This window comes from Oncorhynchus kisutch, linkage group LG2, assembly GCF_002021735.2.
Source record: "Oncorhynchus kisutch isolate 150728-3 linkage group LG2, Okis_V2, whole genome shotgun sequence".
Lineage (NCBI taxonomy): Eukaryota > Metazoa > Chordata > Actinopteri > Salmoniformes > Salmonidae > Oncorhynchus > Oncorhynchus kisutch.
The window spans coordinates 55,724,304-55,741,320 of NC_034175.2; the positions used below are offsets into that span (position 1 = coordinate 55,724,304).

Here is a 17,017-nt window from a genome sequence, read left to right on the forward strand (position 1 = left end):
CGTTTTGTTCGAGCCACTAAGTTATCACTTTTGCCTTATGGCAAGGTGCTCCATCATGCTGGAAAAGGCATTGTTTGTCACAAAACTGTTCCTGGATGGTTGGGAGAAGTTGCTCTAGGAGGATGTGTTGGTACCATTCTTTATTCATGGCTGTGTTCTTAGGCAAAATTGTGAGTGAGCCCACTCCCTTGGCTGAGAAGCAACCCCATACATGAATGGTCTCAGGATGCTTTACTTTTGGCATGACACAGGACTGATGGTAGCACTCACCTTGTCTTCTCCGGACAAGCTTTTATATCCGGATGCCCCAAACAATCACAAAGGGGATTCATCAGAGAAAATGACTTTACCCCAGTCCTCAGCAGTCCAATCCCTGTACTTTTTGCAGAATATCAGTCTGTCCCTGATGTTTTTCCTGGAGAGAAGGGGCTTCTTTGCTGCCCTTCTTGACACCAGGCCATCCTCCACTCACTGTGCATGCAGATGGACTCACACCTGCCTGCTGCCATTCTAGAGCAAGCTCTGTACTGGTGGTGCCCCGATCCCACAGCTGAATCAACTTTAGGAGACGGTCCTGGCGCTTGCTGGACTTTCTTGGGCGCCCTGAAGCCTTCTTCACAACAATTGAACCACTCTCCTTGAAGTTCTTGATGATCCGATAAATGGTTGATTTAGGTGCAATCTTACTGGCAGCAATATCCTTGCCTGTGAAGCCCTTTTGTGCAAAGCAATGATAATGGCACGTGTTTCCTTGCAGGTAATGAAGCGTTGGTTTATAGTTGCTATGTGTGCTCACTGAAAAAATAAGAGAGGATGGAACATAGGAATCATTCAAGCGTCTCGCTCTTTAGATACAATTCTTTATTTTACAAAGTTATGTATTCAATCATTCAGTCATAGAAACGTATAGCAGTCCTTTTTTGGTATCATAGCATTACAACTTAGTCAGAACACTTAGCAACAATTTAGCAAAATATAAAATAGATATCTTTGTCTTAAAAAAAAAACTATGTCATAATTAGGAGATTACTGTAGTGCCCTATCCCTCCTTAAGCTAAAGGCAGGTGTCTGAGCTGGAGGAGAGGCTCTTCGGGACATCTGCAGTGGCCACAAGCCAACTCTTTTAGTGGGACAGACAGCACAGGACACTGTAACATTGTGCCAGAGCACAGGCAGACCCCCACAACAACCTACCCCAGAACATCCATTAGCGAGGTCAAGCAAGAAGCTCCCTACTTCTCAAGGTTGTATGTAAATTGATCCTTTAATTTTCTCTTTCTCTTTACTGCTTGTAGAAAGATGTCAGAGATATCTTCACACCCATCCATTTTGAGGTTTCGTACACCCTCAGAGAGCACACTGTCCATAACGGAGGATCCACTTTCCCTGCTCTGAAACCCATACTGCAGCAGAGAGGGGGGCACAGTAACCTGGTGGCCAATAAGGTGAGTCTCATAGGGCCAGTTTCCCAGACACAGATTAAGGCCTAGATTCAATCAGATCAAACGTTAACCCGGAGATAGTGGACACCAGCATAGCTGATGTTTTAGCGGTGTCTCAGGTGAAACTGAGTTGGAGCTGTCAAATCGGTGAGCAGATGCAGATCATTGTAACAAAGCCACACCCATCCCACTCGCATTAGAAGTTCAGAATGAGAAAGTGTAGGCTATACAGAAATAAAATTGAATTGAAATTGAAAATCATTAAACAAAATAAATATTGAGGATTTATATCAGCCTTATCGAGGTGTAGATTACGACTCACATTCCATTGTTCGAATTTGTAAACAAGGCTGCATAAGATTTCTCTTAATTCAAATCCATGCAGCCAATGTAAAAACTATAATGTTGATGTCATGGATAGTCAGTCCTGGTATCCATAGCTCTGTCTATGAATTTGAGAGTGGTTACATTTCTCCGTCTCTCAGAGTTTCAACAAAACCGAGGCGGGGTGCCCGTCTTGTTATTGTTTCAATGAAAGGATTCTAGCTTTAAGAATCATGCTCAATGGAGAATCTACATTGAAAGTGCTCTTTAGCCCAGGTACTAGGCTGTGTCCGGGAAACTAGCTATACAGTTCTCCACTCATATTGATGCATGGTATGGTAGAGGATTCCAGAGGTGGGACCAAGGCATTGTTTTACAAGTCACAAGTAAGACTCAAGTCAAGACAGGCAAGTCTCAAGTCCTAAACTTTGAGTTTCGAGTTCTAAACAAGTCCTAATGTGCTCTTCACCAAATGTAATACAATTTCATATTTCTAACAAGTAATAGTTAGTATATTACATTTAAAATCATGAATGCCAAATAAACTTTATATTTCCAAGGAAATACGTGGGTAGCCATGAGAAAGACCCCCCCCCCAATAGCGATCGGCTATTGAGGATCGATATGGGGGCAAAGTCGGCGATGTAGGCTTGTACACAATCGCCCAACCTTAACACACACACACCCACCCACCTCCACACACTCTCTCTGTGTGGTTACAGTAGGCTAATGTATTTCAATGGTTTTCAGAACACCAGTAACATCAGTCAGGATTTAGGCTACCAAATGCCTAGCCAGTTGTAGCTCAATCTTGGGTGCAATTAATTGGGTGCTAACGTTACGTTAGCCTGTATGCTACACTAGTAAAGTTATAAATTATATAGCTGTTGGCTATATTAGCCTCGACTTACGGTTCTTTGTGCAGCTTCAAATGTCGAACAAAGTTGGAAGTTGTTGCGCCTCTGTCTGTCATTTTCTTCCCGCATGTTTTGCAAGTAGCAATCCGTTTTTTGTAGTCTTTATATCAAAAAATAATAATTTTGGTTATCATCTTTCCAAGGGCTCAATCTGAATTCACCTGTCGACATTCCTCTGCATAGCCACACGCAACTTTTTCTCAGCTGGCACAATTTAATTGGCTGCTGTCCGATTCAAACTTTAATCCGTTAAATGAAGAGTTGATGCGCTGTACACTTTTTTTAATAGCATCATTTTTATATATTTGCTCTTGGGGAGGGGTATCAAGTCAGGTCGAGTCATAAGGCTCAAGTCCAAGTCAAGTCACAAGTCATTGGTGTTAAAGTCAAAGTCGAGTTGCAAGTCATCATATTTGTGACTCGAGTCTGACTCCTCCAAGTCATGTGACTCGAGTCCACACCTCTGGAGGATTCGTAACTGTACGGATGGCCCCATCATCTTACACTTTATTTGCACCTTTCCTATCCATAGACAGAGTTTGCTCGGTACTGTTCATTGGCCAACTGCTCAACCAATCTGCAGGTCTCTGCTCAACTGGTGTTACCACAGTAAGTACAGTAGCATTTCATCATGTTCAATTACAATATGTTTTCTTTTTCTCACAACCTTTTGTCTTGAAGCTTTGACTTTCTAGGTTCATTTTACAAATTAAATATACAACATTTAAAACAAACAGTGTTTCTGGAGGGAAAACAACCTTCATGGGACCAAGATCAAGTGTTGTCAGTAGAGCCTCCATTACACCAATATGGTCACACTTAAATGCTTAACCGCCAGGCTAATACATGATCTGATTATTAATGAGGCATGTGTTTGTGTGTGTGTGTGTGTGTGTGTGTGTGTGTGTGTGTGTGTGTGTGTGTGTGTGTGTGTGTGTGTGTGTGTGTGTGTGTGTGTGTGTGTGTGTGTGTGTGTGTGTGTGTGTGTGTGTGTGTGTGTGTGTGTGTGTGTTGGTGTGTGTGTGTGGGTGTGTGGGTGTGTGCAGGCTTGTGAGGCCCTCAGTGCTGGTGGTGTCAAGGAAACCACCTCCTATACTGTAGGTCCTGGTCAAAAGTAATGCACTATGTAGGGTATATTGTGCCATTTGGGATGCAGCCCTAGTCTCAGTGCCAGCTCAGTTCAGTTCCCCTCCCTAAGGTGTAATTACTAATTCCCTAAAAGCCAAGAAACCAGCACATCCTAGGTGGCACCCTATTCCCTACAGTATGTAGTGCACTACTTTTGACCAGGACCCATTGAGCCATTTGGGACATGTTGTTTCTCTCTGTTGTTACTATTTCTGTCACTGTTTAGTCTGTTGGTCTCCTCTGAAACCATGAAGCTGGCACTTTAAAAAAAGTTATATGACTCAAGTCTAATGAAGTATGAAATTATATGTTTTGTTGTATGACTAAAGTCAATTGAAGTAAGGCAATAATTGCCTACAAGAGAGGGTATGATTCATTGTGGTTTTAGCACAGACGTCTGTTAGTCACAGGTATAAGGAGAGAGACTTTCAGTTTTATACTTATGCAATAAGGCCCGAGGAGGTGTGGTATATGACCAATATACCACGGCTAGGGGCTGTTCATATGCACAATGCAATGCACAATGCCTGGAAACAGCCATTAGCCGTGGTATATTGCCTATATACCACAATCGTCCAAGGTGCCTTATTGCTATTATAAACTGGTTACCAATGTAATATACCACAGCGTTCAGCCAATCAGCATTCAGGGCTCAAACCACCCAGTTTATAATAAGACTGTTATTATTGCAGGAGACACAACAACATGCCGTACTTTGCAGTTGGCAATGGGAAGACCATCATGTTGAACACAACCCTGGTGAACACGGGAGATGATGCATTCCTCCCCAGACTCCAGCTCCGATTCCCCAGTAACCTGCACTACATCAAAGTGCTTGACGCAGTAAGTGTTTGACTGATGTATGTATTGATTACCCAAAGTTTTTCAAATTCTCACATGATCACCAATGTAATTTAGATGTTGTTGCATGGACAGTTCAAGAAACACACACAACTCTGTGAGAAAGCAGAAGAATATGTGCCCTCTTGGATTGCAATAAGTAACTCACACAATCCCATCATCTATCTGTTATTGTTTTCAGGAGGAGAAGTTTGTGAGCTGTGACTTTTCAGAGGAGAACAAGACAATAGTAGGAGTGGATTGCAGTGTGGGAAACCTATACCTCAGCTCTGGGGCCAAGGTAGGCTTCACACTCAACCTGACTCCAACATTTCTCCAACCTTACTCTAACCTTACACCAAAGTTACTCCATTAAACAGGATCTGAGTGTTCTCACTGCTTGTTGGAAACACCATCAGCTGAAGACTAATTTGAACTAATTACTCAGACCAATTTATTTAGTTAGGTGCCAATGTTCCTGCTTATTTTCCACAACTAATGCTGTTGTCTTGCTTGGTAACTAATGAGACTTTGCATCTTTTCTGCAGGTCAATATCAGTTTTCTGTTGGATGTGAACCAGAGTAGTAGTGTTGGTGACGTTAGCATCTCCATCAACGCTAGTGGGTAAGTACAGACCCAACTTTGTTGAATGACAGTGTTATCGAGTGCAATGTTTCGACTCAAAGGTCTTTGTCAGTATCTTTCTTTCATGATTTTTGTAAGTAACTGGATGTGCTTACACTACTTCTGACCTAAGATCCGATCCCCTAACCCCCGAATACATTTTCTCTCCGAAATACATGAAATAATCAAATCACAGAAGGCCGGTGGCACCCATATTAGAGAGGACAGGCTCATAGAAATGGCTGGAACTGAATTAAATAGAATGGTATCGAACTCATCAAATGCGTGGTTTCCATGTGTTTGATACCATTCCATTTACTCCATTCAAGCCATTATAATGAGCTGTCCTCCCCTCAGCAACCTACTGTGTATCGAATGACATGTTTTTGAAACTGACGTCTTGTTACAACGTCTGTGACGTCTTGCTGCTGACCAGCCTTATTAAACCGAACAGGCAAACGGAGAATCGTAAAAAGCCCAGTGAGACACAGTGAGATATGATGTAGTCTATGTGTTTGTTCTGTTGTTAGGGGAACAGGAAACACAAAGTCTCAGTTAGCTGAATCATTCAAATCAGAGGGTGCTGCAGGTTCCCTCTTTTGGGTTCTGTCCCATAGTTGTTTGATTGTGTGGTTAAGAAATTCTCCTTGCGGTCTGTGTTTTGTTTTTTGGGTAAATAATGGCTTTGGAATGTTTGGCCATTCCAGAACACTCTAGAACATTCCATGCTTGAACTTAACTGGAGTTTTGTTCAAAGACTATAAATGTGAAGTTTCTGTAGGTATCCTAGTGGTTAGAGCATTGGGCCAGTAACCGAAAGATTGCTGGATCAAATTCCCGAGCTGACAAAGTAGAAATCTGTCATTCTGCCCCTGAACAACTGCGTTAGAGCTGTCAAATCCACAAGCAGCTCCCAGCATTATACCTAAAGCAGACATTGCCATTGGCTGCACGGAGTTGCATTAAGAGAAATGCCATGCAGCCTTGTTTAGAAGTTTGAACACTGGAATGTGAGATATAATATACATCTCAGTTAGGCTCGTCATTATTGCTATATAGCCTACACTTTCTCGTTCTGAACCCCTGTGGGGCGGGTGTGACTTCACGACAATGATCAATTAGGCTATCACCGATTTGATAGCTCCAACGCAGTTCCACCTCCGACATCGCCAAAACATCATCTATGGGGGTGATGGCGATCGCCGGTTAACGCTTGATCTGATTGAATCTAGGTGTCATGTAATGCTCCTCACTGTGAGCAATAGTCTTATGTTTTAGAAATTATTTGGTTTTGAGTCCTTTAACAGTATAATGGCATGAGCTATGTTATTAGGCCTGCATCACTATAAAATGTAATCAAAATAGATTTTTTTTAAATCTTACATTGTGTATTTTCCAGGGACAATTATGAAAACGAGGATCTTCTGCATGACAACTCTGCCACTCTGATGTTACCACTGAGATATGGAGTAGATGTCAACATTCATGGGTAAGACACCGATTTACAGCAGTGGTAGGCAAAGCGGATGGTCTGGGGCCGGAACATAATTATAATCATTTGTACACACCAAACTGACCACAACTAAGCCAAAAAAGAGATTGAATTTGAAAATAACAATAGTTTAATTACTTCATTACATTGACACACGATCAAATATCTTTTTTTTGTGGGAATACTTAGGAACAGATTTCCTAAATTAAACTTTTTTTTGCTGAATTCCTGGTGATTTTGCAGTGTTTTTGACCAAAAACAACTTTTGCAAAAAAATGTGGGGTACCAAAACGAATCACTTGAGGGCCGGTTTTGGCTCGCTGGCCGCCTTTTGTCGACCCCTGATTTTACAGTAACAAAGACAGTTCCTTGCTCAGCATTGGCAGTATATATTTAAATACATCTTATTGCACTTCATAAGATAATCACTGCTCTCCCTTGCAGGTTTATGACTCCAACATCCTTTGTATTTGGTGACCAGGCACCTATTCCAGTTGATTGCTACACAGAGACATTCAACTACACTTACAAGGTATGTACAGTATAGTACACACTTATGAGAGACTAATAGACTCACTAGAGCTTAGTTGGAGCTTTCAAATGAATGAATGAGTTTATACTGATTTGTGTACTTTCCTCCACTTGATAGGTTGTCAATATTGGTCCAAGCAAATCTCTCAACACGATAGTGGAGATTGATATTCCCAAGATCCTGTCACCATATCCATACAGATTACTCCACGTCACAGACTTCCATGTATGTTTGGGAATATTCATATCTTGTCACTTGTCTCTTTTTAAACGTTCATCTAGATTATTGTTATATTATTATATATTTCTGTTATTCAACTTTTCAATTATTCTACTTAATATGTGCATGTTTGCATTGTGATATAGGCATACATCAATGAATGTTTAACTTGTTTTCTTTTCCATCTGTCAGACGTCTCTTGGAGAATGCTCCATTCGAAACGACTCCATTGCGGTGGAGGATGACTGTGAGGTGCCACAGTCCTCTTTCATCAAAGAACTGGTCTTCTTCTTCTCCAAAACCAGCAAACGCAAAATGGTAAATATCACCCCCTACCTCCTCCTCCCTTCTGATATATAGTTATCAATACCACACATTTTGTTGTGCCCTTTGTCCTTATTTCAGCATTAACATTTTATTGCTGATTGTTGTATGTTTGCATATTTCCTGCCGTGTTTTATTGTAAGAGCTTTTGGATGTGTTAGATTTACAATGTATCCATTACACATGGCAAATCAAATATAAACTTGAACTTGAACCTTTCTCTCCATAGTTCTGTGCCTATGGTGATGACCTGTGCCTGACTCTGGAGTGTAGACTAGGAGATATGGACATTGGGAAAGAAGCCACCATTCACATGGAAGTGAAGCTGAATCCTACCGTTCTACAGCTCTCACCTGTAAACACTTAACTTATGTTACACGTGCCCTTGCACATCTCATTACATGGCCAAAGTCTCAGTCTCGTAAATGTACCGGTGTGTGTATAGTGTGTGTACGGGATGGTCTGTGCCCCTCCCCCTTTCTAGTCATTCTATTTCTATTGTCTACTCAAATTGATTTCCTTCCTCTCTTCTTAGGGACGTCATGGAGTGATGCTGATGGAGAGTACTGGCGTCATCACATCACCAAGGGAGGACCCTCAAACCATCATCCTACAGAAGATCCCTATCGCTCAGGTAAAAAGTTAATCTCATACAGCAGTCTAATGGAGAATACACTTATTACGACTTACATACTATGTCCCTTTTCCACAATTGAGGTCACTCAAGTCCATGTCCTGGTAGAGTGAGGAGGTGTCAGGATAGCTCTGTAACCTTGAGTACCTCTGTTGAGTTTCAAACTGTATTAACACTGGTATCCATAGGACAGCGCCGGTAATGACAGCCCTATGTAAAAAACCTGGTATGCTGTTGCACGTCATAGAAATATTATACGAGTTCTGTAATAGTGTTGTATTTCATTCCTTGTATCAGGTTGTGTTGGAGGCCCACTTCAGCCAGAAGCCTCAGGCAGCAGTGGAGGTGTTTATCATTGTAGTGAGTCTACTGGTGGGACTCCTGATCCTAGCCCTGCTCATCTTCGCCCTCTGGAAGGTCAGTACTACTCCTTTATATCACACACAAGACAGGATGCAAACACACTACAAAGTGCAAACCAATCACAGTCTTCTTCTCCTGCTTCCTTTTCTTAAAATGCATAATTTGAAGTACTAGATGTATAGATGGTAGCTGTATATCAATGTATATACTGTAATCTGAACCTGAACCCTGTTCTCTTTCCTTCTCAGATTGGTTTCTTTAAAAGGCAATTTAAGAAGGAGGATGAGATCAGGAGGGATAGCTGGGACTATGTACCAAAACATTTGACTAAGACTGAGAGTAGATCCTAAGATTGAGATCAAGACAGAGTGACTGTGTCCTAATACAGAATGGTTCTATACTACAACATGGACTAAGAGGCACATTTTGACTGAGATCATCCAAACCCAAGGGAAAGAACTGCTGGACCATTCAAATTGTGATGGCTCAGAATGACAAGGAAAGAAAAAATGTCATTTCCCTAAAACATGCAAGAGGAAAAGGCTGACGAAGTGTAAGTTTAAAATGTGTTGTCAGCGGGACAACTATATTACACTTTACCTCTGGGTCTGGTGCAGTGAGACTAAAACATTGGAGTGTTTACATTGAATGTATGTTAGAACATGTAATGTACATTAGAACATGTCATGTACATTAGAACATGTCATGTACATTAGAACATGTCATGTACATTAGAACATGTCATGTACATTAGAACATGGACTATGTACATTAGAACATGTCATGTACATTAGAACATGTCATGTACATTAGAACATGTCATGTACATTAGAACATGGACTATGTACATTAGAACATGTCATGTACATTAGAACATGTCATGTACATTATAGCATGGACTCAGTACATTAGAACATGGACTATGTACATTAGAACATGGACTATGTACATTAGAACATGTCTTGTACATTAGAACATGGACTATGTACATTAGAACATGGACTATGTACATTAGAACATGGACTATGTACATTAGAACATGGATTATGTACATTAGAACATGGACTATGTACATTAGAACATGTCATGTACATTAGAACATGGACTATGTACATTAGAACATGGACTATGTACATTAGAACATGGACTATGTACATTAGAACATGGACTATGTACATTAGAACATGGATTATGTACATTAGAACATGGATTATGTACATTAGAACATGGATTATGTACATTAGAACATGGGCTACATGATCTCATAGAAATAGGCTTATCATTCCTGTTTTGATTTCCTACCAAGATCTCAGGAAGTGAAAACAGAACTTGATAAATAAGCACAAACTGAAACAAGAAGGTATTATCTGTACCTGTCCATTAATAGAGGACTGCTCATTTTCCATTGTAAAACATTTTGCCACGGTCTGCCCTAATGAACATGGCCCAAGTCTCACAGACCTGACTACTTGGATTCGGTCGAGGTACGAAACATTTATGAATGCACTGCTGAAGCTTTTCTTTATGCATAGGAACGTCATCTGTATACACTCAGTGGCCAGTTTATTAGGTACAACACCTTGTTCACGAAAATGGTTCACTCCTACAGACGAGTCACGTGGCTTGCTATATACAGTGGGGCAAAAAAGTATTTAGTCAGCCACCAATTGTGCAAGTTCTCCCACTTAAAAAGGCCTGTAATTTTCATCATAGGTACACTTCAACTATGACAGACAAAATGAGAAAATAAATCCAGAAGATCACATTGTAGGATTTTTTATGAATTTATTTGCAAATTATGGTGGAAAATAAGTATTTGGTCGCCTACAAACAAGCAATATTTCTGGCTCTCACAGACCTGTACCTTCTTCTTTAAGAGGCTCCTCTGTCCTCCACTCGTTACCTGTATTAATGGCACCTGTTTGAACTTGTTATCAGTATAAAAGACACCTGTCCACAACCTCAAACAGTCACACTCCAAACTCCACTATGGCCAAGACCAAAGAGCTGTCAAAGGACACCAGAAACAAAATTGTAGACCTGCACCAGGCTGGGAAGACTGAATCTGCAATAGGTAAGCAGCTTGGTTTGAAGAAATCAACTGTGGGAGCAATTATTAGGAAATGGAAGACATACAAGACCACTGATAATCTCCCTCGATCTGGGGCTCCACGCAAGATCTCACCCGTGGGGTCAAAATGATCACAAGAACGGTGAGCAAAAATCCCAGAACCACACGTGGGGACCTAGTGAATGACCTGCAGAGTGCTGGGACCAAAGTAACAAATCCTACCATCAGTAACACACTACGCCACCAGGGACTCAAATCCTGCAGTGCCAGACGTGTCCCCCTGCTTAAGCCAGTACATGTCCAGGCCCGTCTGAAGTTTGCTAGAGAGCATTTAGATGATCCAAAAGAAGATTGGGAGAATGTCATATGGTCAGATGAAACCAAAATATAACTTTTTGGTAAAAACTCAACTCGTCGTGTTTGGAGGACAAAGAATGCTGAGTTGCATCCAAAGAACACCATACCTACTGTGAAGCATGGGGGTGGAAACATCATGCTTTGGGGCTGTTTTTCTGCAAAGGGACAAGGACGACTGTTCCGTGTAAAGGAAAGAATGAATGGGGCCATGTATTGTGAGATTTTGAGTGAACCTCCTTCCATCAGCAAGGACATTGAAGATAAAACGTGGCCTGGTCTTTCAGCATGACAATGATCCCAAACACACCGCCCGGGCAACGAAGGAGTGACTTCGTAAGAAGCATTTCAAGGTCCTGGAGTGGCCTAGCCAGTCTCCAGATCTCAACCCCATAGAAAATATTTGGAGGGAGTTGAAAGTCCGTGTTGCCCAGCAACAGCCCCAAAACATCACTGCTCTAGAGGTGATCTGCATGGAGGAATGGGCCAAAATACCAGCAACAGTGTGTGAAAACCTTGTGAAGACTTACAGAAAACGTTTGACCTCTGTCATTGCCAACAAAGGGTATATAACAAAGTATTGAGATAAACTTTTGTTATTGACCAAATACTTATTTTCCACCATAATTTGCAAATAAATTCATTAAAAAACTGTCATAGTTGAAGTGTACCTATGATTAAAATTACAGGCCTCTCTCATCTTTTTAAGTGGGAGAACTTGCACAATTGGTGGCTGACTAAATAAGTTTTTGCCCCACTGTAAAGCCGGCAGACCGGCATCAAGGCATTCAGTTACTCTTCGATTGAACATTAGAATGCGCAAAATGAGTGACCTAAGCGACTTTGAGCATGGCATGATCATCGGTGCCAGGCACACCAGTTCCAGTGTCTCAGAAACGGCCGGCATCCTGGGCTTTTCACGCACAACAGTGTCTAGGATTTAACGAGAATGGTGAGACAAACAAAAAACATCCAGTCAGCAGCTGTCCTGTGGACAAAACAGCTCGTTGATGAGAGGTCGAAGGAGAATAGCAAGAATTGTGCAAGCTAAGAGGTGGGCCACAAACAAGTAAATAATGACGCAGTACAACAGCATCTCAGAACATTGTCACGGATGGGCTATTGCAGCAGACGACCGCACCGGGTTCCACTCCTATCAGCTAAAAACAAGAACAAGTGGCTCCAGTGGGCACGCGATCACCAACACTGGACAACTGATGAGTGGAAAAACATTGCCTGGTTCGACGAATCCCGGTTCCTGTTACATCATGCTGATGGCAGAGTCAGGATTTGGCATAAGCAGCATGAATCCATTGCCTCCTCCTGCCTTGTGTCAACGGTACAGGCTGGTGGCGGTGGTGTAATGGTGATGGAAATGTTTTCCTGGCACACTTTAGGTCCCTTGATACCAATTGAGCAACGTTTCCATGCCCCAAAGAATTCAGGTGTGTCTGGAGGCAAAGTGAGGTCCGACCCGGTACTAGATGGGTGTAACTAATAACCTGGCCATTGAGTGTATATCGATATATACACATCTATATGTCAAATCTATATCATCAATAGAAGTGTATATATATATATATATATATATAGAAGTGGATGGGACAGAAGTTTAAGCTTATTTATGTAGTATAGAACTGAAGAACAGAAGGATGAGGAGGACAGTGTAGTGTCATCTGTGAAAAAAAGGGGCTGTTGTTGGGTGTCACTCAACTCACTGAATGACACATGAATGACACACTCCTCAAGGGGACAGCACCCTGTGTGTGTGTGTGTGTGTGTGTGTGTGTGTGTGTGTGTGTGTGTGTGTGTGTGTGTGTGTGTGTGTGTGTGTGTGTGTGTGTGTGTGTGTGTGTGTGTGTGTGTGTGACCCTCTAGAGCAGGTGTATTCAACTCTTACCCTACGAGGTCCAGAGCCTGCTGGTTATCTGTTCTACCTGATAATGAATTGCACCCACCTGATGTCCCAGGTCTAAATCAGTCCCTGATTAGAGGGGAACAACAGAGTGTGTGTGTGTGTGAGCAACTCATACCAGTCAGGTCGTTCAAGATTGACGTCGAAATTGGACATTTATCTATGTCCAGAGGATGTCAAGAAATGCCTTTTTATAATTGTTTTACCCTATCCCCAACATGAACCCTTACCTAACCATTTGGAAGGAGTGCCTAAACGTAATGTTTTACCCTATCCCCAACATGAACCCTTACCTAACCATTTGGAAGGAGTGCCTAAACGTAATGTTTTAACCCTATCCCAAACCTTAACCATTACCTTAACCATTACCTTAACCATTACCTTAACCATTCGGACCATAACGTCCAAATTTGACGTTTGGAGACATGGAACGATACAGAGCAGCTGGAGCAACAAAACACTTTGAAATGTGATGTTTGGAGCAACTTTGAAATGCAGAAGTTTTCAATGCAGTCAGAAAAAAAAATGTAAAAGCTGGTTCTTCAGTGACTCAGAAATGTTGCTCAAGGCATAGCAGACATGCCAGGACTTAAATGAAACATACGGAACACTGACCTTCCCATTTTTACATTTTCATCCCTTTGGATTCTCTGTTGGAATCTTTGGAATTAGTGGATTGTGTTCTTACTGCAGCTGTAAGGGATTGGAACATTCAGGTTTAGGAGATGTGGTATGCCTTGATGATGATGATGATGATGATGATGATGTTGTTGAATGAGGATTAGTAACATGTTTTTACTGCTTGTATTTTAAGGTTCAGGACAGTTAATTCAGGGAGTCAACCTTTCCTGACCAAGTTGTCAGTTATGACAAAAATAAAGGGGGCACATTCCAATTTGAATTTCAATAAAATAAAATAATTATTTTATTTTTAATAAATAAGTGTGTGGCGTGTAAAAATGAACTTTTTCTATTTAATGTGTCTGTCTGTCATTGGTTATTTGATGTTTAACATTCACAGTGTCGTACAGTAGTCATGCCTGTCGGTAACATTCAGTGGCAGTGCAACCTGAGGTTCTGCATAATAGATCAACTCTACATGGAGACCATTTTAGGTTGTGTCTATATACTCCTCTCTTGTAGACAGTTTTAACTGTAGACAGTCTGTAAACTGAAGACTGTTTCTTCTAGAGTGCAGTAGGAAATCCTGTTTGTTACATTCAGTGGCAGTGCAGGTTGATATGTGTTAAGACTCCTCCACCCTTTACACAGTTTTAAATGGTATCGATTCCACTCTACAGACAGTGTTAAATGCAGCTGCACTTGATGTGTGCCTCCTCTGCCTCCTCGATGTCCCCTCCAAACAGGGTCAGGAGTTGAGGATGTACCCTGCTGGTGAAACAAACAGGGTCGGGAGTTGGGGATCTATCCTGGTGGTGAAACAAACAGGGTCAGCAGTTGGGGATCTATCCTGGTGGTGAAACAAACAGGGTCGGGAGTTGGGGATCTATCCTGGTGGTGAAACAAACAGGGTCGGGAGTTGGGGATCTATCCTGGTGGTGAAACAAACAGGGTCGGGAGTTGGGGATCTATCCTGGTGGTGAAACAAACAGGGTCGGGAGTTGGGGATCTATCCTGCTGGTGAAACAAATAAATCAGTTAAAGAGGTTTTAAATGTCCCATATCTGACAGACAAATTAACAGTACTGCTAAATACATGATTGAAAAGACGGTGAAATTATACTGAGCATGACCTCTAAGAACTCTCTTTGTGGGGTGTAAATTAAACCCAGATTAATATGACCATTAGATTACAGGTAGGGCTATACATAGTGAGCAGCGTTAGGTCACTGCTTTGGTAACATGTTATTTGATACAGGGGTTGTATCCAGGTTGAAGGTCTATCTGACAGGTGCTATGGGGCTTTAGACCAGCTGAAGGATAGAGTTGTACCTTATACTGTATATCGGCCAGTGTTCACACAGCGTCTCAGAGTAGGACTGCTGATCAAGGATCACTTTCAGGATCAGCACTTCTACTCTGAGAGGCTTTATGAATTCAACCCCTAGGGCTGGATTCCACCCGTATCACTGAAGTTCAGTACTGTAGCACAACTGAAATGTAAAGGTCATTTCTGATTGAGCCGACATATGCAGCGATTACCGTCAATACAGTCTCTGCGAACACGGGAACATTGCATTTAAATTTCAACCGTGCTACAGCTCTGAACTTCAGCAATACAGATTGAATCCAGCCACTAACATATGAGGTTTATCAGTGCAGGTGCTGTGGTGCTTTGGGCCAAATCAATGACAAGAGCTGAACCTGATGAGTAGCTCTGAGGGCACCTCCCGTAGGTCTCCGTTTACGTTCCAAGGCTAGGTCCCCTCTGAGGAGATTATGGGTGTGTTCTTAGATTCACACTCTCCGTTGTCCTCGCAGACATCGTCAGACCAGCTCCTCTGAGAGCGGGGGCGAAGCCTCACAGCTCGCACCGTGTGTGTCTCCACAAAGGAGAAACTGAACTGGGAGGAAGAGGAGCAGGAGGAGGAGATTACTTTATTGTCCAGTTGTACACGGGGAGGATCCAAGACCCCTCCCTAGGACCTCCAATAAGCTTTGAGAGGGAGGTAAGGAATAGAGGAAGGAAGGGCTGAGGAAACAATACCACCGTCTCAGTCATTTCTAATTATAACCACTAGGGGGCAATGATGATGCACAGGGTGAATACATGTCCCCAACAACACAATTCCCTAAACAGCAATCACGCTGTTATATGACCCTGGTCACCAAGGTTACATCCGGTCTTGGACAAACGTTTAAACCAGTTAAGCCAGTGGAAACATGAAAGTAGTTCATATGAATGACACAGCCTATCTTTTGTCGATGAATGATACAGGGAGTACATGAAGTACAGGTGTGTCTACATTTCCTACCACAACTCATATTGTTTGGCTTATGTATTCTGACTCCCCATCAGGTTTGTGGGATGTAAATATGTTTTTCATTAGTTGTCCTTCAGACTCAGTTTCCCAGAAATCGTTCAATAGAAGTCAGACAATAAATAGTCTGGTTCGTTTGTTTGTCTGAGTCATCATTTTATCATTTTCACATCCTGCTTGTTTTCATGGAAAATGGCCCAACAACACAAACATTAGTCAGATCTGCTCGGACGGAAGGACAGACAGAAAGAAGGATGGACAGACGGACAGTATGGTTATGAAGTCCCCTCAAACTATTTGTTTACCCTGAACATTATGAAACCTGTTCTATTGAAACTCACAAAAAAATAAAATGTCTCTTCTCAGGTACAGTAGACTCCCACAAACTGTGAGTGATCTGCTGCCTACCCAGTCACACAGTAGCATCCCCCTGTATACAGCCAACTGTATATTTAGAATGTAGGTTAACAAACAGGCTTAGATTAGATTGTGTTGGATGGAAAACAGGACAGGTGGGCTGCTGGGCTCTTAAATGGACTAATCTGTATTAGCCTGAAAAGTGTTTTAGGGAAATTTGACAGTCAGTGATTAATTTGACTTGACAGTATGCTAATTCCGCTTAAGCTCGCAGGGCGGCAAACTCCATTAGTGACAGCGGGATTTCCTCTCTCTCTCTCTCTCTCTCTCTCTTTCTCTCTGTGTTTGTGTGTGTGTTTACATGTGTGTGTTTACATGTGTATTTAATGTTTTCGTGTGTTTATGTGTGTGTTTTCATGTGTGTGTGTGTGTGTGTGTTTACATGTGTTTACTGACTGACTGACACATGCCACTCCTCAAGGGGAGTGTGTGTGTGTGTGTGTGTGTGTGTGTGTGTGTGTGTGTGTGTGTGTGTGTG

The 17,017-nt window shown here is 41.9% G+C and overlaps 1 protein-coding gene and 1 long non-coding RNA gene across 3 annotated transcripts in view; one reads left to right on the forward strand and one right to left on the reverse strand.

Moving 5' to 3' along the window:
• Positions 1 to 10,565, forward strand: part of LOC109868409 (integrin alpha-4-like) — a 29,663-nt gene extending 19,098 nt beyond the window's left edge. For both annotated transcript variants that reach the window (XM_020457953.2, XM_031797820.1), the window contains exons 16-28: positions 1,296 to 1,445; positions 3,216 to 3,292; positions 4,504 to 4,654; positions 4,854 to 4,952; positions 5,200 to 5,276; positions 6,676 to 6,765; positions 7,213 to 7,300; positions 7,418 to 7,525; positions 7,712 to 7,837; positions 8,073 to 8,198; positions 8,379 to 8,477; positions 8,775 to 8,894; positions 9,089 to 10,565. In XM_020457953.2, coding sequence (XP_020313542.1) covers positions 1,296 to 1,445; positions 3,216 to 3,292; positions 4,504 to 4,654; positions 4,854 to 4,952; positions 5,200 to 5,276; positions 6,676 to 6,765; positions 7,213 to 7,300; positions 7,418 to 7,525; positions 7,712 to 7,837; positions 8,073 to 8,198; positions 8,379 to 8,477; positions 8,775 to 8,894; positions 9,089 to 9,190 — 1,413 coding nt within the window. In that variant the 3' untranslated portion in view covers positions 9,191 to 10,565. The remainder of the gene's footprint in view (positions 1 to 1,295; positions 1,446 to 3,215; positions 3,293 to 4,503; positions 4,655 to 4,853; positions 4,953 to 5,199; positions 5,277 to 6,675; positions 6,766 to 7,212; positions 7,301 to 7,417; positions 7,526 to 7,711; positions 7,838 to 8,072; positions 8,199 to 8,378; positions 8,478 to 8,774; positions 8,895 to 9,088) is intronic.
• A 1,741-nt stretch (positions 10,566 to 12,306) lies between these two features.
• On the reverse strand, positions 12,307 to 16,829 carry LOC116352936 (uncharacterized). Its single transcript, XR_004204243.1, has 2 exons — positions 15,506 to 16,829; positions 12,307 to 14,815 (listed from the first exon to the last, which is right to left on the reverse strand). It is a non-coding gene; the product is annotated as an uncharacterized LOC116352936 (long non-coding RNA).
• Between the last annotated feature and the right edge of the window lie 188 nt (positions 16,830 to 17,017).